The 24,481-nt window shown below is 45.1% G+C and overlaps 1 protein-coding gene across 1 annotated transcript in view; it reads right to left on the minus strand.

The window, feature by feature from the left end:
• The window catches only part of LOC137647207 (WD repeat-containing protein 3), a 145,060-nt gene that overhangs the window by 112,357 nt on the left and 8,222 nt on the right, over positions 1-24,481 (minus strand). The window contains exons 2-3 of the mRNA XM_068380541.1: positions 3,210-3,420; positions 2,522-2,681 (exon numbers count right to left, since the gene is read on the minus strand). Of these exons, the coding sequence (XP_068236642.1) occupies positions 2,522-2,681; positions 3,210-3,377 (328 nt within the window). The 5' untranslated portion in view covers positions 3,378-3,420. The remainder of the gene's footprint in view (positions 1-2,521; positions 2,682-3,209; positions 3,421-24,481) is intronic.

Below are 24,481 nucleotides of genomic sequence, written 5' to 3' on the forward strand. Positions count from 1 at the left end.
TCATCTACATCTGAAGGATTATCATCAGGATGAGGATCAGCAACGTCCTCATCTGAAGGAGCTTCGTCCGATAACTGCTGAGTAACAAGCAAGGGCGAGACCTGCCTTGGTGGCAATGCTTGACAAGCAGAGTCCACTCGCACCGGAGCATCAGTAGCAGTCCAGGACGCTACGTCATGTAACTGCTTAACAGCCTGACTGTCAACAACAACAGGAGCGGGAGGACGCTCGACGTCAACTCGAGACTGCCTTGACTGCCTAGACTGAGCAGTCAAAACAACTCTTGACTGCGGTGCTTGACGCTCAACGTCAAAACAAGTCAACTTCGCTGGTTGGCGAACGTCCTGAACGTCAACAAGAGCATTCGGCAGCGGCTGAACGTCCACATGCGGCTGAAAGTCAACACGGGACTGCATCGAGTGAGGCTCTACAAAACGTGACTGACGTGACTTTGTAACGCCAACGTCAACAGGACGAGCAAAGGCTCGTTTGGGCGGCTGACGGCCAGGATCTCGATCAGCTAAGCGGCGAGGATCATCGTGAACCTTTTCAGCAGAATAGTCCTCCATAAGAGAGGCAAGCTTATTCGGCATGTCTTGCAGTACAACCCATTTAGGATTATTATTATTATTATTATTATTATTACTATCCAAGCTACAACCCTAGTTGGAAAAGCAAGATGCTATAAGCCCAGGGGTTCCAACAGGGAAAAATAGCCCAGTGAGGAAAGGAAATAAGGAAATAAATAAATGAAGAGAACAAATTAACAATAAATCATTCTAAAATAAGAAACAACGTCAAAACAGACATGTCATATAATAAACTATCAACAACATCAAAAACAAATATGTCATAAATAAACTATAAAAAGACTATGTCCGCCTGGTCAACAAAAAAGCATTTGCTCCAACTTTGAACTTTTGAAGTTCTACTGATTCAACCACCCGATTAGGAAGATCATTCCACAACTTGGAATGGGTGCGGTAAGAGACGAGGGTAACGTCTGTGACTGCAAAACATTGCCTACACTAAGACTCTCGGAGCCTGTGTTACGCTTCTGTTTAGGCGGCGAGCAGTCTTCCGATGACTGCACAGGGTCAGAGCTGTCCCAATGGCTACAACCAGGACGCTGGACCTGTCCTGAAGGGACTGACTTTTGCTTTAAGGGTCTCGAAACCTTGCTCCACGGTTTCTTACGCGAAAAGCCTTCGGATGACGAGGAGAAAACCGTCTCGCTCGTCTTATGGTAGGGGCGGTCTTGACGAGACACGCCTGAAACCATACAGGGAACGTCTGTTCGTTGGTTAAAGCCTCTCGACATTACTTCTCCCTGGGGCTTGGGAGCTTGCAAGAGGTCTTGGACTAGGCGAACGACAGGCACGAACAGACGAACCCTCGGTCGCAACACTGATAACACTTTGCGCACTAATCACTTTCCCACGATTTTCTAATGTGGCACTCTGACACTTTAACTCTTTTACGTCCGCCATGAGTTGATTACGGTCCGTAGCTAACGACTCAACTCTCTCGCCCAAAGCATGAATGGCACGTAACATATCCCGCATTGATGGTTCCTGAGTGCTAGTAGAGGGTTCAGGCACAACTACTACAGGGGAAGGATTAGGTTCAGGGGCATGGGAGGAGGAAAATTCTAACGATCTAGAGGAACTTCTACTCACCCTATCTCTCTCTAGCTTACGAGAATACTTGTCAAACTCAAGCCAATCGAATTCCGAAAGGCCCACGCACTCCTCACACCGATCTCCTAATTGACAGGTTTTACCCCGACAATTAGAACACACAGTATGTGGGTCGAGAGAGGCCTTTGGAAGACGTTTATTGCAATCCCTAGCATTACATTTACGAAATCTAGGAATTGGAGAAGGGTCAGCCATTTTGAAAAGTCAAAGAAAGTCCAAAAAACAATCCAAAGTCATCAACAATTAAATCTATCCAAAAAAAAGTTCAAGAGTTTAAGTTGAAGATAAAACACCTGCACTGCGAAAGCTCAAACCAAAAGGAAGTACTTCACCAAGACTGTTGAAAAAATCCAGGTTAACAGCGAGTAATGGAAATCCACCTTGTCGATCAGACCGACAGAGAAGAATTGGAGCTGTTTACATGTATATGCGGTATCTGGCCGATAGTTGGCGCTGGTGGGCACACCCGCAACCTTCATAGCGATCGCTCGCGAGTTTTTGTGTTTTTCTTTTGAGCCGCCGGAGACGTCAGCTATTATATATTCACCGGCTAAGTTAAATATTTAAAATTTACATTTTGACAGGAGTACTGTACTTACTTTGTGTCATTTCAAGCACCTCATAACACAGTAAGTAAATGACAAAAAATCCACTTTCAAAAGACAGATAAAATCTTAACATAACTCTTACAATCTTATATGAAATTACCCTACACAAAACTGCAAACTCCTTTACCTCAAGTTAACTACAGTAATAACTTTGAAAAAAGTCTTGTTCCTAAAATTTTCAAAATCATAATATTCAAATCCTTAAGTACTTACCTGCAAATTTCAGAGGTTGTCCAACAGTTAGGTCAAAAATCACAACACTTCCATCCGAGTATCCAACAGCAACATGCGTGTTATCCAAAGAACCCCGATGAGGTGGGCGAGGTTCAACAACAGTCACCACCCCTTGCACATCGGCATTTAACGTAAGAGCCTGATGAGCAGAAGAGTAAGGATGTCAAATGCCTACATTTTTTCTTGCTTTCATTCAAAATGGTCAAAACTAAACCCATTTGGAATTAGAATCATTTTCAATCTCTGAATTTCTAGAACTTTAAGGAAATTTTTAGAGGTTTAAAATGTAATCAGGTAGTGTTAAGGCAGCATAGCACTGAAGGTTTCTTAGCTTAAAAAGGATAAAACCCAAAGTCTCAGGCAGATGTATATTACCTTGCGTACAATATACTTGATGTTTAAAGATGACAAATTATAGTAAATATATGTGAGATTTATACCTTTTCAACCAATATTATAGTTGGCTTTGTAAATATTTTCCTCTAAAAGCACCAATCAAGTTATCATTAACCTGTTACCTTGCAATTTAGTTAAATACAAAAAAGGGCAGTACTCTCCAGGACATTTATCAAAATCTTGTTCATTTCATTCTTTAAATCAAAGCTTTAAATACAAGATTAAATCTGGAATAGAATATAGAAAAATAAATGAACCAAAATACACTAACCTTTGCTCCTCTTTTAGTATCCCAGATCAAAACCTGTTCACATGCTGGAACTGCAACATATTTTCCCTGTTGACTAAACCTCGTAACAAATCGAACGCATCCTGCTTTACCAATGACTCCAAACACAGACGAAGACACATATCGTAGATATTGTGTAGTCAAACCCATTTTCTTGCAGTTGACATACTCCACTCAGAGCACAGGCCGTATACTAAAATAATAAATTTACTTGATTAACAAAGGTGCAAATCATCAGCTGGTATTTCAACAAATTGTAAGATTTTATAACATAATTATTTTCATACAGACCACTTACAAGTAAATACATTTTATGGGGTAACAAATTCCTCCCTTGTTTAAAAGTTCAAAGGTTACTCGTGAGCTATGGAGGTAAGGGAGAGGTCCCTGTGCTGTAGCAAAATGTCTTCATCTAAATTTTTACCAAATAAAAAATCTTTCAAACAAACACATCAATCAAAAATACATATACAGTACCCAACATTAGTTGTATCTTAAGCTCCCAGATCTAATAGCCATTTGGCCCATCTAGACCTTATATTATCCATTGCCACCTTCACTTTTCATGTTTAAAGGTTCCTCATGAATGGCAGACATATAAGACAGGACAGTGTCCTACAGACTGACCATATATACATATGATCAGCACCCAAAGCCCCTCTCAATCAAGCTATGACCAGATAGAAAGCAAAGGCTGCTGATGACTCAGCAGGTAGACTTATAGTCTCTCCCAATCTCCCATCCCTAACTCATAAGGATGGTGAGGCTACAGACACAATTACAAACTACTGAGCTTGAGCATGTCTCAAACTCCCATCCAACAGATTGCCCAGCACGGTTGTTACCGATAGGTTACCACAACCCCAGAAATAAGATGACAAAAGTAATGGTTTTCAATATCTGTGACATTACATAAATCGTGAACAAGTGTCGTCATAATTAAGCTAACTTTGGTAGTTCTTCCCTGGATTTCAAGATTGTTACCTCCTTGTGCCTTCAGGTACTAACAAAGAAGTGTTGAGGCTTAGACCTACAATGTGAAGTCCTCTTCAGATAGTATTGCAAAGATTGCAAAGGACAAAAAAGCATTTTATCTGGTTCTTAGCCAATGATATCTCTGAAGAAGAGGTTTAAGAAGCTCTCTTTCACTGTCAGGATCTGTCCCAATCTAAGTCTTGACTAACAATCTTCTGTATCCCAGAGTTGGTTTAATAAGCCACGCAGCTCATTGTCATTCTTTGCTTAGGCTATAATAAAAACTATCAAAGAATAGACCAAGCTTGTCTCAAGTAAAAATTAGACTAAAAGTATGTAATCATTTGAACATTGGTTCCATAATGTGAAACACCAAGCAGAAGGAACTGGTTGATTCTCATTATGTCAGAGCGTTCACCTAACGGACCAAGACTGAGAAGTGCCAAAAAAGATGGGCTGAAGTCAAGAGCAGTGTTACCATATGATGTTGTCAGTAATATTTTAGAACCTGCAACAAAAATAGAGTGAGCATCTAGAGTTAATGGTGAAATGAGATGTTATTTTTGGATATGTTTTTTTTTTCATACAAGTACTGAAGATCAACCTCTGGTGCTCTGGTCTGAAGCACTGGGTTCTCTTGATGTAGCACCCTAGCACCCTCACAAGATAGAGAAGTACAATAGGTCATTCCTTTCACTAATCGCATCTTTGAGAGAGGGGATGGAGGACTCAAATTTTTGGTCATGGACATCTTGGTCCCTGTCACAAAATCCAGAACAAAAAAAGACAGACTTGAGTGTCAGATGCTTATCTGACTCCTTACGGGTTCATACAGTGAATGCTTAAGGTTGCTCATGAACGGCAGAGGCAAGGGACAGTGACATTGCCCTATCAAGCAGGACAATGCCCTAGAGAGACAATATTACATATGATCAGCACCCAGGGCCCCCCCCTCCACCCAAGCTAGGACCAAGGAGGGCAGACAATGGCTGCTGATGACTCAGCAGATAGACCTATAGACTCCCCCAAACCCCCCTTCCTTATCTCACAAGGACAGTAAGGTTGCTGTGACCAAGAGAACTAATTAGTTTGAGCGGGACCCAAACTCCAGTCAGGCAATTACCAGGCTACAACAAGGGAGCTGAGAACCAGCGTGGCATCCAAAGCATGGGGTTTGAGTTCTCTGCATGGACAAGATTACTTGAAGCTCCTCATAAGAATGAAAAGCAAAACATGTTCTGTCAGATGGCAAATAAGTTGATCGTTGGTGACCCCGCACTTGCAAGAAACCTTTTTGCCATGCAGAGATGTAGAGACCAACCTGCATCAACTACCTGCCCCTGGTAGCTGAGTCTCCTAGTACATTCCTCTTCCACAGGAAGTACCTTACTGTCAGCTCTACTGCGTTGATGAACGCCCAAGTGAGTGCCTACTTCGTCCATTTCCAAAGACACTGAGACCTGGTTCCTCCTTACGTTTTAACATAGACGACTACAGTCATGTTGTCACTCATCAATGTGACTGAGTGCCTTGGCAAATTCTGTTGGAAAAGTATTGCCAACATGTTCACATACATAACCTTTCATCTACGGACCATACTTCTGAAGTGATATGGTTCCTCAAGTGTTTGCCCCAGCCTTCTTTAGATGGGTCTGTCAACAGTAACATCTCTGGAGGTGGAAAGTCAATTGTGAATCCCCTGGTGAGGTTCTCGTTGTCCAATCGCTATCGTAGATTACCTCATTTCTTGTTCCACTGGAACTAAAAGTTGCGGGGAGTTGGTGGCTGCTGACCGGTGTCGCTTTAGACAGTTGAAGCAATGCTGATGGAGATGCCAATGGGGCATGAGCTTCTCCAGCAATGAGAGATATCCTAGGGGAAGTTGTCACAGCCAGGCCTGCAGTTGTTGAGCAATCTGGTACGGTTGCATCACCTCTAGAATCTGCTGATGCGACCGTCTGATGGAAATACTTTCATTGCTGCTGTCTTTCAATATTCCCAGGTACTCCATCTGTCTCTTAGGCATGATGCTTAACTTCTGCCAATTGATCAAAATCCCTTTCCTCACTGGGCTATTTTCCCTATAGGAGTCCTTGGGCTTATAGCATCTTACTTTTCCAACTAGGGTTGTAGCTTAGCTTGTAATAATAACAATAATAATAATAATATCCGAAATAGTATCTGTAGGAAAGGAGAAGCTAAGTGGTGGGTGGTCTAGTTTTGTCTTTGGCTTTTTAAGTCACATTTTACTAATACCATACCAGTAGGCATATGGTCAGAAAAGATGCTCTGCTTTATTTTCTGCATTTAGAATTTTTGCTTCTAGAGGTATGTACATGTTTGCAACTACAGTATACTGTACAGTATTAGTAAAATGTTATTTTTATTAGTAAAATAAATTTTTGAATATACTTACCCGATAATCATGTAGCTGTCAACTCCGTTGCCCGACAGAATTCTATGGAGGGATACGCCAGCTATCACAATACTAGAAGGGGGTGTACTTACCAGCGCCACCTGTGGCCAGGTACTCAAGTACTTCTTGTTGACACCTCCTCAATTATTCCTCGGTCCACTGGTTCTCTATGGGGAGGAAGGGAGGGTCGATTAAATCATGATTATCGGGTAAGTATATTCAAAAATTTATTTTACTAATAAAAATAACATTTTTCAATATTAAACTTACCCGATAATCATGTAGCTGATTCACACCCAGGGGGGTGGGTGAAAACCAGTGTACAAGATTAAAGGATAGCTAAGTATCCCGTATTTCATATAATCAGTTATCCACAATAACAATGAAATAATAAGTACCTGGTAAGGAAGTCGACTTGAACCGTTACTCTGCCTTTAATAAGATCGTCTTCCTTACTGAGCGCAGCGTTCCTCTTGGGAGGCTGAATCAACTCAAAGGTGCTAAAGTATACAGGGCTGCAACCCATACTAAAGGACCTCATCACAACCTTTAACCTCGGCGCTTCTCAAGAAAGAATTGACCACCCGCCAAATCAACAAGGATGTGGAAGGCTTCTTAGCCGACCGTACAACCCATAAAAAGTATTCAAGAGAAAGGTTAAAAGGTTATGGGATTATGGGAATGTAGTGGCTGAGCCCTCGCCTACTACTGCATTCGTTGCTACGAATGGTCCCAGGGTGTAGCAGTACTCGTAAAGAGACTGGACATCTTTGAGATAGAATGATGCGAACACTGACTTGCTTCTCCAATAGATTGCATCCATAACACTCTGCAGAGAATGGCTCTGTTTGAAGGCCACTGAAGTAGCCACAGCTCCCACTTCATGTGTCCTTACCTTCAGCAAAGCAAGGTCTTCTTCCTTCAGATGAGAATGTGTTTCTCTAATCAGAAGCCTGAATAGTAAGAAACTGAGTTCTTAGAACTTGGAAAAGAAGGTTTCTTGATAGCACACTATAAGGCTTCTGATTGTCCTTGTAAAGGTTAAGACCTTTTTAGATAGTACCTAAGAGCTCTAACTGGGCAAAGTACTCTCTTCAGACCATTCCCCACCAAGTTGGACAGGCTTGGGATCTCGAACGACTTAGGCCAAGGACGTGAAGGAAGCTCGTTTAGCAAAAACCGAGCTGCAAGGAACATGTAGCCGTTTCAGATGTGAAAACAATGATCCTGCTGAAGGCGTGGATCTCACTTACTCTTTTAGCTGTTGTCAAGCACACGAGGAAAAGAGTTTTTAATGTGAGGTCCTAAAAAGAGGCTGATTGGAGAGGTTCAAATCTTGATGACATAAGGAACCTTAGGACCACGTCTAGATTCCAGCCTGGAGTGGACAACCGACGTTCCTTTGAGGTCTCAAAAGACCTAGGGAGGTCCTGTAGATCTTTGTTGGTGGAAAGATCCAAGCCTCTGTGGCGGAAAACCGCTGCCAACATACTTCTGTAACCCTTGATCGTAGGAGCTGAAAGGGATCTTACTTTCCTTAGATATAACAGGAAGTCAGCAATCTGGGTTACAGTGGTACTGGTTGAGGAAACTGCATTGGTCTTGTACCAGCTACGGAAGACTTCCCCTATAGACTGATAGATACTGAGAGTGGATGTTCTCCTTGCTTTGGCAATCGCTCTGGCTGCTTCCTTCGAAAAGCCCCTAGCTCTTGAGAGTCTTTCGAAAGTCTGAAGGCAGTCAGACGAAGAGCGTGGAGGATTGGTGTACCTTCTTTACGTGAGGTAGACTAGAAGGTTCACTCCTAGAGGAAGAGTCCTGGGAATGTCGACCAGCCATTGCAGTACCTCTAAGAACCATTCTCTCGCGGGCCAGAGCGGAGCCAACCAACGTCAGCCGTGTCCCTTTGTGAGAGGAGAACTTCTGAAGTACCCTGTTGACAATCTTGAACGGCGGGAATGCATACAGGTCGAGATGGAACCAATCCAGCAGAAAAGCATCCACGTGAACTGCTGCTGGGTCTGGAATCGGAGAACAATACAACAGGAGTCTCTAGGTTATCGAGGTAGTGAACAGATCTATGGTTGGCTGACCCCACAGGGCCCAAAGTCTGCTGCAAACATTCTTGAGAAGGGTCCACTCTGTGGGGATGACCTGACCCTTCCGTCTGAGGTGATCTGCCATGACATTCATACCGCCCTGAATGAACCTCGTTACCAGTTAGCTTTCGATCTTTAGACCAGATGAGTAGGTCCCTTGCGATCTAGAACAACTTCCACGAAAGAGTCCCTCCCTGCTTGAAGATATAAGCCAGGGCTGTGGTGTTGTCAGAGTCCACCTCCACCACTTTGTTAAGCTGGAGGGACTTGAAGTTTATCAAGGCCAGAATAACCGCCAACAACTCCTTGCAATTGATGTGAAGTGTCCTTTGCTCCTGATTCCAAGTTCCCGAGCATTCTTGTCCGTCCAAAGTCGCACCCCAGCCCGTGTCTGATGCGTCCGAGAGGAAACGGCGGTTGTGTTTCTGAACAGCCAAAGGTAGACTTCCTTGAGAAGAAAGCTGTTCTTACACCACGCGAGAGAAGACCTCCTCTCTTCGGAAACAGGACTGAGACCGTCTCTAGCGTCATGTCCTTTATCCAGTGAGCAGCTAGATGATACTGAAGGGGGGGGAGGTGGAGTCTCCCTAACACGATGAACAGGGCCAGCGATGAAAGTGTCCCTGTTAGACTCATCCACTACCTGACTGAGCATCGGTTCCTTCTCAGCATGCTCTGGATGCATTCTAGGGCTTGGAAGATCCTTGGGGCCGACGGAAAAGTCCGAAAAGCTCGACTCTGAAGATCCATACCCAAGGAGACAATGGTCTGGGATGGGACGAGCTGAGACTCCTCAAAATTGACCAGGAGGCCCAGTTCCTTGGTCAGATCCATAGTCCATTTGAAAATCTCCAGACAGCGACGACTTGTGGGAGCTCTTAAAAGTCAGTCGTCTGACGGAGCCGGACACAAGATCATGGTACTGCTGCACAGTCTGTGAACTGTCAATCATGGGCAAGCGAGGAAGTACAGTGACAACCCGAATCTGTCTAGACTGTCTGGGTCGTACAGACAAACTCCTTATCGGGTTGCTGAGGTTGCCGCACTGCGTCACAACAAGTCACTTCTGTTGGTTGTTGAACGTCTTCCCCGTGACACATTGACTCCGTAAACAAAAAATCCTCTAACAAGGACTAAGCTTGGACTGCATGTCTTGTAACACAGCTCAAGGTCTATGGGAGCAGGTGTGGTAACAGACGGGATTAGCGACTGAAGTGGAACCATTACCTTCCCTGGAAGCATGTTATGCTTAAATAAAAGTCCATAGGAGGCTATGCAGCTAAAGGCTCCCTCCAAATGACAGAGTCCTCAAGGGAATATCAGAAGGAGGGAGAAAAGAACTTTCTCATCTACAGGGACCATATCCTAGAAAAGCTAAGTTCTCTCAGTGAGGGTTCACTGGTGCAAAAGCAGCAGACTAGAAGGCAACGTTATGAAACTGCTTGACAGTCTAGTGAGTTGGCAACAACCAAAGATGTGTGACTGAGAAGCATGCGGTAAGGTATGCAGAGCATGTAGTATGCAGAGTATGCTGTATGCAGAGCATGCTGTATGTAGAGCATGTTGTATGCAGAGCATGCTGAATGCAGAACATGCTGTATGCAGAGCATGTTGTATGCAGAGCATGCTGAATGCAGAGCATGCTGTGTGCAGAGCATGTTGTATGCAGAGCATGCTGTATGTAGAGCATGTTGTATGCAGAGCATGCTGAATGCCGAGCATGCTGTATGCAGAGCATGTAGTATGCAGAGCATGCTGTGAGCAGAGCATGTAAGGTAAGCAGAGCGTGTGCATGGCGTTTAACATTTCTCAGAAATTCCATGACCAGTGCTAGAGTGCTTTATGCATGCTTGCATGGGGTTTTAATATCAACATAATATATACCTTACATTCATAACTCATGATTCATATTTTTGCCATTTTTGCGATATTGTTAAAAATATATTGCCAGGAATACAAATATATTTTTATAAGTAATACAAATAACCTCCATTATCATAGGTTTGAAAATGGAGGAGAGGTATGCTGAACAGCAGAGTCAGAACGAGCTGGAACAACAATAGTTGTGGTTTCCTCTTCAAGACTCTGTTGAGGGAACACCTGAGGCTCAGTCTGCAAAGGCTGATCAGCAGAAGGTAGGCTCATGGGTGGAGGAGGCTGACTCCTGGCATGAGTGGCTGAACTCAAGGGTTGCGCTTGCTGATTGGTTGGCGGATGCGCAGTAGCAAGTTCCTGAGGAACGAGTTGAGGTTCCTGCGGTGTGAGCTGAGAGCGAAAAGGTAGTGGCTGCGCAGAACGCAGTAAAAATCTCGCAAGTTGAGGCTCCTGAGGCGCAAGGCTAAGGTGTTGAGGTGCTTGCCTTGAGGAGGGTTGAGCTCGCTGCAGCGAGAGCTGAGGAGACTGACTCATGGACGGGAGAGGTTGTTGTACCTCAACCGAGTGTTGCATCACTGGTGGAGCAGCAAGTGGAGGCGGAGGAAGAGAGGTATAATCCTCCTGATCCCATTGTAAAAGTTGCCTTAAGGAAGGCGGAGGCTGAACACCACTGGGAACAGCAAACTCAGAACGTGGCTCAACATCGTACGCCTGGCAGGTGGAACTGCGATCAGGCGGAGCGAGCGCAGGCGGAGGGAGTGTAGGCGGAGGCGGAGGCGCAACACTCTCAGCCCGACACTCACGCATCAAGTCCGAAAGCAGTGCTTGCATGGACTGTAGTAGAGTCCACTTGGGGTCGGCAGAAACTACAGTAGGCTGAGGTAAAGCCTTAACAGTCGAGCTCTGTTGTGGCAGAACCTTACTCCTCTTAGGCGGAGTGCATTCAACTGATGACTGAGGAGAGTCAAAGCTAACCCAATGACTGCATCCGGGTTGTTGAACTCTAACTTCGTACGTCTGGCATAGGTATGGACTTTACGTTTAAGAGGTCTTGAGACCTGAGACCAGCGTTTTCTCCCCTAAATTTCTTCTGCAGACGAGCAAAATAAGGGCTCAATCGTCTGCGGGTGGGAGTGACGGTCTCGGTAAGACACGCCCACAACCACCGAGGATACTTCTGTGCGCCGATCAAGGCCTGCTGAACCCTTCTGCCCTTCGACATTGCTTCTCCCCTGGGCTTGGGAGCTTGCAAGAGGTCCCGGACTGGGAGGACGACTGGCGCGCACAGAAGTACCCTCACGCACAACACTGAACTTTGCGCTAATCACTTATCACTTTGATTTTCTGTTTGCACTTATTTCACTGAACTCGAAACTTTAAGTGGTTTGTACCTGAAACACGCAATTCTATCCTTTCTCAAAAGTTAGTAATTGCGAAAACAGAATTACAATGTAACAGAAAAATCTAATGAAAGATAAATAATTCAGTGGCTGGAAAGAGACTAAACACTAGATCACTCTAGAAACGTTTACCTTCTTCCCCTAAAGAGACTAGGGAGAAGAGTAAAAACGATAACAACGTTATTCGTACGCCTGGCAGGCTTGAATGAAACGTTTATTCTCCTCTTTCTCCCTCCGTCTCTATCTCTCTCTCTCTCTCTCTCTCTCTTGACTTAGAACCTGAGAGAAGAGCCCAATCATATATATCGTTAAAACATATTATTGTTAAAGGAAAAAACTGAAATATTTCCCAAAATGAAAAGTTCCTTTATTAGGATCAAAACCATTAAGTTAAGAAAGAATGAACAAAACGCTAGACACGGTTACTCTTACTGCAACGTGAAACCGTGAAAACTCTTTCTCTATCGTAACGATAGAGTGCAAGTTGAACGTTCTGAACGTCAACAACTGCAGAGACAAAACAAAACGTTAGTTCAACTTTGAAAACAGTACTAGACTATCAAAGAAATTCTTTCAAAGACATTAAAATAGCATAATATGTTAACAGGTAAAACCGAAATGACGGGCTCAATGTTAATTAACTTCGGTACCAAGAAAAGACCGCCTACTATTAGGAAGGTCGAATATAAACAAATATAAAAATTAATTTTAATAAGTTTATAATAAAAGGAAGTTAATCGAAGAGGCCTATAAGAGGCGGAGAGATATAAAACGGATTTTGAGCGAAGCGAAAAATCTATTTTTGGGTAAGATAGCCATGTCGTCCTGATGGAAGTTCCTTAAAGGCAGCTTCCTAGGGTATATTACAACTACGGCGATATTCCCAGAGAATTTACCTTCAGGTACCCAGAATTCTAACTCCTGGAGCGAGTATCCCTAAAAAAGACCTTAGGGATATCGTAAATATCAGTGGACGTATTCTTGACACGCCTCATAGCAATCTATACCCCGAATAGAGTTAACACTTCGTAGGGGTAAAATGGCAAGAAAACGAAAACGATAAGAAAGGGGGGAGCCGTTCATAAGGCATCCCTCCTCCCCGTTTCGAAAGCGTGCCCTGCGCCGCTCACGGCGCCATCTGTATTCCTTGTAGCGATACACGAGGTGCTACAGATACTGTATGTAGGGAGGGGTCCTACTATCCTTTTCACTCTTATTTATTTTTGAAAAGGAGCAGGGCGGGTCCATCAGGACGACATGGCTATCTTACCCAAACATAGATTTTTCGCTTCGCTCAAAATCCGTTTTTTGGGCTCAAGCCATGTCGTCCTGATGGAAGTATACCAGAGCATTACTGTATCTGTGGATTCTCAATACGTGCCGTACTCCTCAAGAATGTTTCTTAGTCAACTCGACTGACAGACCTAAGATGTTACCGTTATACATCTTTTCACTAATCATAAGCCATGAGAGTTCTTCCTGCCCCCTACAGGGAGGAGTCCTACTAGACTCTAGAAACGAACGAAGAGTACATATACCTATGTATGAATCACTCGCCAGCCAGTACCATATAGTGGTCTCACTCTATATGAAGCGAAGTCTTACGGGACTACAGTATCCAAAAGAAAAAGTCCCGACCAGCACCCTGGTCGAAGTAAAATTAGACAAAAGGTTATATCTGCGTAGGATTAAACTTGCTGCTACCACCATCCTCAGAAAGGGGTGGAGTCCTTATTGCTAAGGAAAGTATAAACCAGTATAATCCAGGCTTTGCATTAAGGAATAGGCTATTATAGATATCCCCGATTAATATACATAGGCTAAATGCTCAAAAAACAATATGAAATCAAAAATATAGGTGAAGGAGACGCAAGGTTCCCGAGAACAAGTTTATTGAGAAACAATAAATAGACATGGTCACCATAAATATGTACATATGCTAGGTGGATGACCAACAATTTTCACAAGTACTGTAGTGCATGGATGAATGATTATCTGAAAGAAAACATATGTGTCACTTACACATACCCCGGTATCAAACTTAACGTCCATGTTACTACTTCGCTGACAATAGCGTTGGCAAACGCTTGGCACACCTGTCTGTACTTGTGTTACCATCACCATAACGTTGGAACAGTCACTGTGGGCTCTGAGAGCCTACACTACCAGTTATATCAACATATATAACTAACTATTCACCCAAGAATCCAAGTCCCAAATGATTCCGCTGTTCCTCGCAGAGTTAAACAGCAGGGTTAACGACGCAACCAACTGCTACCACAGACCTCTTTAGCTGCTCCACTTGCTTAGCATAGTGGCGAAAGAATACCCTGGAAGACTTCCAGCCAGTGTATGAACGAAGGTGTTCAAAATCCATAAAGTTAAAGAAGTTTAATGATGAAGCAACTTTCCTCGGATCATGACCTGCGGGTGAACTGTCAGGATCCGCTCTGCGAATAAAATATGTAATTTTCGCCCTAAGTTGATTTAAAGATAAATTCGAGCCCGATGTTTCTCCTCTGAATAGTTGGCCCCCATGGAAGTCTGAAGTTCTACGAAGATAGACCTTAAGGCATTCTACGGGACATAGAGATGCATCTTCTTTCAGAGGGCAGATTCTCCAGGGACCCCACCTGTTGGTGGGCAACTCGTTCTTAGCGAGAAACGTAGGGTCCGGAAACAGGTTCAGTTCTCCCCCATCCAGGAACTGAACTCGGCCCTCCTCTCTCGAGAGGGCCACAATCTCACTAACTCTGGCCCCAGAAGCAAGGGCAAAAAGGAAGATCACTTTTTGAGTCAGGTCCTTCAACGCACATTCCTCATTATCTAGTAATGAGGCAAAATGAAGGACTTTGTCTAATGACCATGAAATAGGCTTTGGAGGAGCTGATGGTCTAAGCCTAGCACAGGCCTTTGGGATCTTATTAAACATCTCGTTAGCGAGGTCTACCTGGAAGGCATATAGAATGGGTCTTGTTAGAGCTGACTTACATGTAGAAATTGTGTTCGCCGCCAGCCCCTGTCCGTGGAGGTGAATGAAGAAGGATAGGCAGAACTCCGTAGAGATCTCGTGCGGGTTCTTATCTTTGACAAAGGCTACCCATTTCTTCCATGCAGATTCGTACTGCCTCCTAGTAGACTTACACTTGTATTCTTCCAGGAAGTCGATACTATCTTTCGAGATTCCGAACCGTTTCTTCACCGCTAGGGAGAGAAAATCATGAGCTGCAGGGTTCGGGTTTTCTGTAATGAAGCGAAGACAGTCGACTTCTGGACTTGCTGGGACAGAACTGGGTCCGGGAGTGGTAGAAACCTCAGTCGTAGTTCCAGAGCCAGAGGGAACCATACACTGTTCGGCCACTTGTGGGCCACTATTGCTGCTACTCCCTTGAAGGATCTCAGTTTGTTGAGGACCCTCAACATCAGATTGTGAGGGGGAAACAGGTAGATCCTGGACCATCTGTTCCAATCGAGGGACATCGCATCTATTGCTTCTGCCGAGGGGTCCACATATGGGGACACATATTTCGGCAGCTTCTTGTTGTCCTTCGTCGCGAAGAGGTCTATCTGCAGTTCTGGGACTTGTCTCAAGATGAAAGAGAATGATCCTGCGTCTAGGGACCATTCTGTCTCTATCGGTGTTACCCTGGATAGAGCGTCCGCGGTCACATTCCGGACTCCTTGAAGGTGAACTGCTGACAGGTGCCACTTCTTCTTCTCCGCCAGTCGGAATATGGCTAACATTACCTGGTTGAGAGGTGGGGATCTCGATCCCCGCCGATTCAGACATTTCACAACCACCTCGCTGTCCAGTACCAACCTTACGTGGATCGAGTGACGTGGGGATACTTTCTTCAGGGTAAGAAGTACTGCCATAGCTTCTAGAAAGTTTATGTGAAAGGTCCCAAATAGCTTGGACCAGATTCCTTGCACTTTTTTCCGATGGGAGTGACCCCCCCACCCTACCTTTGAGGCGTCTGTGTGGATTGTCACTGACGGGGGGGGGTGGCTGAAGAGGTAGAGACCTCTTTAGACGACTGGCTTGAGACCACGGTCTGAGAAGAGAACGTAGTCGAAGTGGGACCGGTCTCTTCAAGTCCCTTCGCTCTTTCGATGCAAAGGTTCTCCATACTCCCGCTGCATCTTTTAGCTGTGCTCTTAGCACTGGGTCTGTTACTGATGCAAACTGAAGAGAGCCCAAAACCCTCTCTTGTTCGCGTCTTGATATCCTCTCGGAACCTAGAAGTCTCCTGACAGACCCTGCTATTTCCTTCCTCTTTGACATCGGGATGGAAAGACGGTGTGACACTAAATCCCAGTGAATTCCCAACCACTGGAACCTCTGAGCTGGAGAAAGACGAGACTTCTTTCTGTTGATCATGAAGCCTAGATATTCCAGGAACTGAATCACTTGTAGGGAAGCTTGCAAGCATTCTGCTCTGGATGCTGCCCACACCAACCAATCGTCCAGGTAGGCTACTACCTGGAACCCTTTTAGGCGTAACTGTTTGAGAGCTGCGCTCGCAAGCTTCGTAAAGATCCTTGGGGCTATGTTTAGTCCGAAGGGCATCGCCCTGAAAGCGTAAAGTTTTTGTTGTAGCTTGAATCCTAGGTAGGGGGAGAGACGACGACTTATTGGAACGTGCCAATATGCATCTGACAAGTCGATGGAGACGGTATATGCCCTCTTGGGCAGTAAGGCCCTTATGTGTTGTAACGTTAACATCTTGAACTTGTGGTTCACTATGAACTTGTTGAGTGGTGACAAGTCCAGAATGACTCTGAGTTTCCCCGAGTCTTTCTTGGGAACACAAAACAGCCTCCCTTGGAACTTGATGGACTTTACCCTCCTGATCACCTTTTTCTCCAACAGATCTTGGGTGTACTCCTCCAAAACGGGGGTGGAGTGTTGGAAAAATTGAGGGCACTGGGGCGGAGTACTGTACCAACTCCAACCCAGTCCATTTTTGAGAAGGCAGTGGGCCCAGGGATCGAAGGTCCAGCGATCCCGGAAATACTGAAGTCTCCCACCTACCGGCGACACTTCACTTTGACTGTCCTGCAGTCTTGCCTCCCTGGCCGCGACCACCTCTGAATCCTCGTCCCCTAGAGGGGCGTCTTGATGACCCTCTAGCTGCTCCTCTGGGCCTTGCACGAAACGTGGTCGACTGTCCCTCGAACACGGGATTGAATGCCGGGGAAGCTGATGACATGGCTTGGGGAACCCACTGGAAGGTGGTCGGGGTCTGGGCTACCAGTTGTGGAACCGGAGGCAAAGCTGGCTGTTGCTGCTGTTGTCTTTGCTGTTTGAAGGACTTGGCTGGACGGGAGGAAAACCTTGACTTCTTCGCCTTTCCTTTCGGCTGAGGGCCCTCATCCGGAGAAGACTTCCTCTTAAGGGACAGGCCCCACTTCAGGAGAAGATTGCGGTTCTCAGTGGCTGCCTTGTCCACGATCTCTTTGACCACGTCCTTGGGAAAGAGATCTTTACCCCAGATGTTGGATGAAATTAGCCTCTTGGGTTCGTGCCTCACTGTGGCCGAGGCGAACACAAACTCCCTACAGGCCCTCCTTGCTTTAACAAAGCAATAGAGGTCCTTGGTTACTGTGGCCAGATGGATTTTGGCCATAACCATGAACATCTCTGGCATCTTGGGATCGCTAGCCATCGTCTCCATGTTGGTCTGGAGAGACATCGAGGCTGCCAGGCGCTCCTTTGTGTCCAATTCCCTCCGTAGAAGGAATTCCGACAACTTGGGAAGGTTTTCGCCGAACTGCTGTCCTGCAATGTCGGCGTCCAACTTCCCAACCGAGAAAGTAAGGTGCACCTCCTTCCAGTCCTTATTATCCATTGGCAATGCCAGCGATAGAGGTTTACATTCCTCCAAAGACGGGCACGGCTTGCCAGCTTCAACCGCCTTGATGACGGCCGCAAACCCCTTTTGCATAAAGGGGAAGGCCCTAGCCGGGGAGGATACAAAGGAGGGGTGCTTCTTACTCAAGGCGGCAACCTTTGAGTTTGAGAACCCCCTCTCCTTTAAAGCAGCTGTCAAAGTGGCTTGAGCCTTGGAGTGATCCAGGATAATCACCTCCTTTGGTTCCGTCTCCTCCTTCGAAGCCGGCTCCTTCTTCAAACGGACATAGCAGTCCGGGTAGGCCCCTCTACTGGGCCAGAATTCCACCTCCTCAAGGGGAACTGAACCCAGTTTCTCCGACATGACGATCTTCCCAATCGTCATCGGCATGTGCTCGGCATATCTCCACGGGTTGGCATCCGAGCACAGAGGAAGGTCCTTAACGTTGAGCTTCTTTGGAGGTCCACGTGATGCTGTGATCTTCTGCATCTGGAGCTCCAAAGTAGCGGCCTTCTGATTATTCTCCCTCTGCATCTGTTGGATCATACCAACGATGGAAGAGAGAGCCTGTCCAAGCTCTGCTGGAAGAGCGGACGAGGTAGAGGGGATAGGTTCAGGGACCTGAGCCGGCACGTCTGATGATACGGGAACCTCTTCCTCCACGGCAATAGGATCTCGATCCTGCTCCTCGCCCTCTGCGAGGAGATCCTGCTCCGCACGATCGGACAAGTCGGACATCTTGTCGTCCAACTGGATGTCCTGCAAGGCGTCAGCGACATCCTCCTCCACTGGAATCTGGATCAGAGGGATCTCCGGCCGAGGCTGGGGAACAACAGCATCAGGGGAAGCCTTGGGAAAAAGGTATGCCCTCATCTTCTCGTTAGGAAGATAAGGTCCAGTGGTGTTTTTCTGAAAACCCCTTACCCATACGCGAAGCCTCTCCCTCGCTGCATCTCTTGACTCCGCCGACCTAGGGGATTCAAAAGCCTCTGATAGCAGGTTAGTACATACAGCACATACCTGCGGATCCCAGTAACGATGGTCATCATTGGAGGCTGCACAAGCCGCGTGCCTCCTACACGAGGCATGTCCGCAAAAGTTCTTACTGCGGACATTGCAGAAGACACTATCACACTTCGGATGCTCCTCCTGTAAAAGAAGAAAAATTTCCATGAATATCAAGTGAATTTTAATTCACATGTAACAAATGAGTATTCAACAAGAATAAGGGAAAGACACCTACTTGTGAAACCCACACAAACACCTGTGGAAGCCCACCAGCCAAGTCACATAGTTAGTCTTTACTAGAATAACCAGAGAACGTATTTCCAAAGGAAATTAGGTGTAGCTCACACCTAAGGTAAAATATTACCATTCTGGCCAGGAATAAAAGAATTATCTTTTATCCTTGTAAGGCGACACCAGGTGATTATACCAGTAACACAAGTAAGATAGAAAAGACAGTGTTGTAACCTACTACATCATGAACTCCCTTGGTTGAATATACCACCAAGAGAGGACTGATACAGTACCTGAGGGTGGTGTGCCAGCCGGCTATTGCCGCTCAGCACCCCCCCCCCTTGTTTTCGAAAGGTAGATCTCAAGTACACAACATCAGATCACCTTTATTGGGGAGAACTCCAGATCCCATGCCTGAACCGGCCGGCAGTGGTTGCCGGACCGTAGCCACCCGGTTTGCACTGCGTTGCCGGCCATCATTCTTAGTGGCCGGCTGACTGGGCAGTGTCGCGGGCCGGCCGGCAGCAGTAAACAAACCCTGCCGGCTGGCCCCCACACTAGGCAGCGCTCGGCTGCCGGCCCCACTTGTAGTGGCCGGCAGATGAGCAAGAGACCGGCCGGCAAAGGTATACACCCACCGCCGACCGACAGCAAGAGAACTGGAGAACACCCCTCCCCACCGACGGCCGGCCTGTAGGCCGGCAGACGGCAAGGACAACACATACTAAGACAATAGAATGAGTGCCGGGTTAAGAGACTATAAGTCTCTGGGCCCGGCACCCGAAAGAGTGCCGAAAGGAAGGGGAGACACTAAGTCAAGCTTCCTAACCGCTGCCTACTGAATCTTCAGACGGCAGCGATAGAGGGACCAAGAAAGGACCGGGCAGCACTCAAAGTAATGGTCTCTGCCGGTCGGCACACTTTGCCGGCCGACAGGAGACCATGTCAGTTCCTCATCCCAACCTAGGCTAGGCAAGGATGCAGACGACTGACACAAGGAACGGAAAAAGAGAAGGGAAGGACAGAGGGTCCTATCCAACCTTACCTTGGTTAAGGGTCATTCCCAACTAAGACAGTTCATCTCAGTTAGAGAAAGACCCGAGAGGGAGGCCGGCACTACTGGCTGCCTCCCACGAACCACGGCAAGGAAGGAATTGCCTTTCCAGAAAAGGGAACATATCCCGAGACCGGAACGGCAATAGGACAGTCTGATGAGTCACCGAGTAAAGGGATCACTACTGGAACCCAACAAGGTGGACTAAGGGGGTAACCCTTAATGCCCGAGTCAATCAGCAAGGGAGACTCTGCCCCATGCCAGACAAACCGGGCTCAGACTAAACACTGTTGTACTGTCCCCCTCTGAACCAATACAGTTGGAACGGGAAGGTACAGTACTACTCCAGCATAGATATATTTGAAGATTAATTCAAATAAACCACTAGAGTTAAGCCTAAGGCTTAAACAGAGGGAAAGGGTTTGCCCCTTCCCCGAAGAGAAGGGAGCAAACGGGGAACAGATAATATTATAATGACCTAAGACAACCTAGCCTAGGCACTAAGAGAATCGATTACCTAATTCACCGAAACTCACACCAATACTATCTTGGAAGGTACTCGAAAAGGACTTATATGTATAACGTTGCCTAACGCTTAAAGCAATAAATTCACATTTGGAAGACTAATTATCATGCAGGAAGTACATAGGCCAACAACTAGCCTACGAAGACTAGTGTTGGTAGCCTTGGCAAATTTCGCCAGGCACACTACTATCGCATCATAACAGAATTCCTAAATAAGCTAAGTAGCTAATATTTAAGCGCAAAGGGGGCTGGGAACGTCGCTCTTGCTAACAAATAAATCCTATTCTAGCGAGCGACAGCATCCATGATGCCTCCAGCAGGCAACAGCTCTTGTATCAAAGATAACTCTTTTAATTACTTTAATTTTAACCAAGAGCCTACATTTATACATAAAAGAAATAATACTCAACTTATCCGAGGCAGAAGAAGTTGGAGAAAGCATTATTAAACGAGAAAATTCCAAGATTGGGTAGTAAACAGGGAAAAACACACCGAGTCGTAGAGCTACGCAAAAAGGAATACAGATGGCGCCGTGAGCGGCGCAGGGCACGCTTTCGAAACGGGGAGGAGGGATGCCTTATGAACGGCTCCCCCCTTTCTTATCGTTTTCGTTTTCTTGCCATTTTACCCCTACGAAGTGTTAACTCTATTCGGGGTATAGATTGCTATGAGGCGTGTCAAGAATACGTCCACTGATATTTACGATATCCCTAAGGTCTTTTTTAGGGATACTCGCTCCAGGAGTTAGAATTCTGGGTACCTGAAGGTAAATTCTCTGGGAATATCGCCGTAGTTGTAATATACCCTAGGAAGCTGCCTTTAAGGAACTTCCATCAGGACGACATGGCTTGAGCCCAAAAAATAAATCTATAACTTTTGTTACAAAATTAAGAAAGAGAGTCTATACTCTCTTAGACACCAACACTTCCGTCTAAGGGAAGGGTCGGCCATTGAAAGGTGAAAGAGAGTTCATACTCTCTTCGACACCATAATTAATCAAATTAATTCCAAAAGCTAACTAAGCTAATATAGAAGTTTCCAGTAAAGCGACAGCCGAAATCAAAGAGAAATACTTCACCAAAGTCGTGAAAATACTCCAAGAACATAAGCGTATCCCAGAACGTCTTGCCGGAAGCACGACAGAGGAATAATTGAGGAGGTGTCAACAAGAAGTACTTGAGTACCTGGCCACAGGTGGCGCTGGTAAGTACACCCCCTTCTAGTATTGTGATAGCTGGCGTATCCCTCCATAGAATTCTGTCGGGCAACGGAGTTGACAGCTACATGATTATCGGGTAAGTTTAATATTGAAAAATACTTACTGTATCTTGAAGTGGTCTTACCATAGATTATGTTCTGTGTGAATGTATAACCAAGGATTTGGTAAATTACACTTCCTGCAACTTGTAATTATAGTACACTACTGTAAATATATTCAATTTACAACCTTACTTTAAAACTTTGCATTGGTAAATGAGAAAAATGGGCTATTCAATGATAGTCTAAGTGTTCCGGTCTTCTCTTTATTGCCATGGGCCACTCGGCAGCTGGCTCTGTTCATATTGCTAAATACTTAATGGTTTTGCTGAATAGTGTAAAGGACCACAAAGGGGCATAGAAAGCGTAACAGAACATATGTAGTTTTCCTATCAAGATTTTTCCAGACAGTACCTATATCGCTATTGTTGCTCATTTGAAAGTAAACTAGATATCCCAGAAATAATGATCCACAGGGTGTGCAAGCACAGCTCAACATGTCCAGCTTGGGAGAACATAAGAGCATTGATGTGATATTTTATTTTTGTGAACACAGGGAGCCACAGCGAAGAATAAACCATCTGAAGTTTAAAAAAAATCCTATTGCTGCTCATGTGAAAGTAAAAAAATATCTTGGACATAATGATCCACATGGTGTGCATGCGCAGCTCAACATGTACCGCTTGCCAGAACATAGGAGTAGTGATGTAATTTTTAATGAGAGCAGCGAGCCACAGCGGAGCAAAAGCCATTAGAAGTTTTAAAAAACTTGTCAACTCACATTATCTCCCACGCTGTAAATCGTCAATGTACATTGCAGGTGTACTACCCATCACTTTCTGATGAGTATTGACTAGTAATATCCTAATTTTATTTTCCTCTACATTCCTTTAAGCTTTACAGTCAAACGTAAGCTCAATGGCCATTTCAACTTTGTTGAATTCATACTTCTATTAAAGGTCAAAAGTTTATATTATGCAGAGGAACAAAGACATATCTTATTGTTAATCTATTATCTGAACTGCTAACACTGTAAGTGAATTTAAGCCAATACTGTACAGTGGTTCAATTATAGAATGGTGCAATATTAAGTTAGGACATTAAAACATGTTATTTTCATTAGTAAAATAAATTTTTGAATATACTTACCCGATAATCATGTAGCTGTCAACTCTGTTGCCCGACAGAATTCTATGGAGGGATACGCCAGCTATCACAATACTAGAAGGGGGTGTACTTACCAGCGCCACCTGTGGCCAGGTACTCAAGTACTTCTTGTTGACACCTCCTCAATTATTCCTCGGTCCCACTGGTTCTCTATGGGGAGGAAGGGAGGGTCAATTAAATCATGATTATCGGGTAAGTATATTCAAAAATTTATTTTACTAATGAAAATAACATTTTTCAATATTAAACTTACCCGATAATCATGTAGCTGATTCACACCCAGGGGGGTGGGTGAAAACCAGTGTACAAGATTAAAGGATAGCTAAGTATCCCACATTTCATATAACAGTTATCTCAAATAACAATGAAATAATAAGTACCTGGTAAGGAAGTCGAATTGAACCGTTACTCTGTCTCTTTTTTAAGTTCGTCTTCCTTACTGAGCGCAGCGTTCCTCTTGGAGGCTGAATCAACCCAAAGGTGCTAAAGTATACAGGGCTGCAACCCATACTAAAGGACCTCATCACAACCTTTAACCTCGGCGCTTCTCAAGAAAGAATTGACCACCCGCCAAATCAACAAGGATGTGGAAGGCTTCTTAGCCGACCGAACAACCCATAAAAAGTATTCAAGAGAAAGGTTAAAAAGTTATGGAATTATGGGAATGTAGTGGCTGAGCCCTCGCCTACTACTGCATTCGTTGCTACGAATGGACCCAGGGTGTAGCAGTACTCGTAAAGAGACTGGACATCTTTGAGATAGAATGATGCGAACACTGACTTGCTTCTCCAATAAGTTGCATCCATAACACTCTGCAGAGAACGGTTCTGTTTGAAGGCCACTGAAGTAGCCACAGCTCTCACTTCATGTGTCCTTACCTTCAGCAAAGCAAGGTCTTCTTCCTTCAGATGAGAATTTGCTTCTCTAATCAGAAGCCTGATGTAGTAAGAAACTGAGTTCTTAGACATTGGTAGAGAAGGCTTCTTGATAGCACACCATAAGGCTTCTGATTGTCCTCGTAATGGTTTTGACCTTCTTAGATAGTACTTAAGAGCTCTAACAGGGCAAAGTACTCTCTCTAGTTCGTTCCCCACCATGTTGGACAGGCTTGGGATCTCGAACGACTTAGGGCAAGGACGGGAAGGAAGCTCGTTTTAGCCAAAAAAACCGAGCCGCAAGGAACATGTAGCCGTTTCAGATGTGAAACCTATGTTCCTGCTGAAGGCGTGGATCTCACTTACTCTTTTACCTGTTGCTAAGCACACGAGGAAAAGAGTTTCTAATGTGAGGTCCTTAAAAGAGGCTGATTGGAACGGTTCAAATCCTGATGACATTAGGAACCTTAGGACCACGTCTAGATTCCAGCCTGGAGTGGACAACCGACGTTCCTTT

The sequence above is a fragment of the Palaemon carinicauda genome, chromosome 9, assembly GCF_036898095.1.
Source record: "Palaemon carinicauda isolate YSFRI2023 chromosome 9, ASM3689809v2, whole genome shotgun sequence".
NCBI lineage: Eukaryota > Metazoa > Arthropoda > Malacostraca > Decapoda > Palaemonidae > Palaemon > Palaemon carinicauda.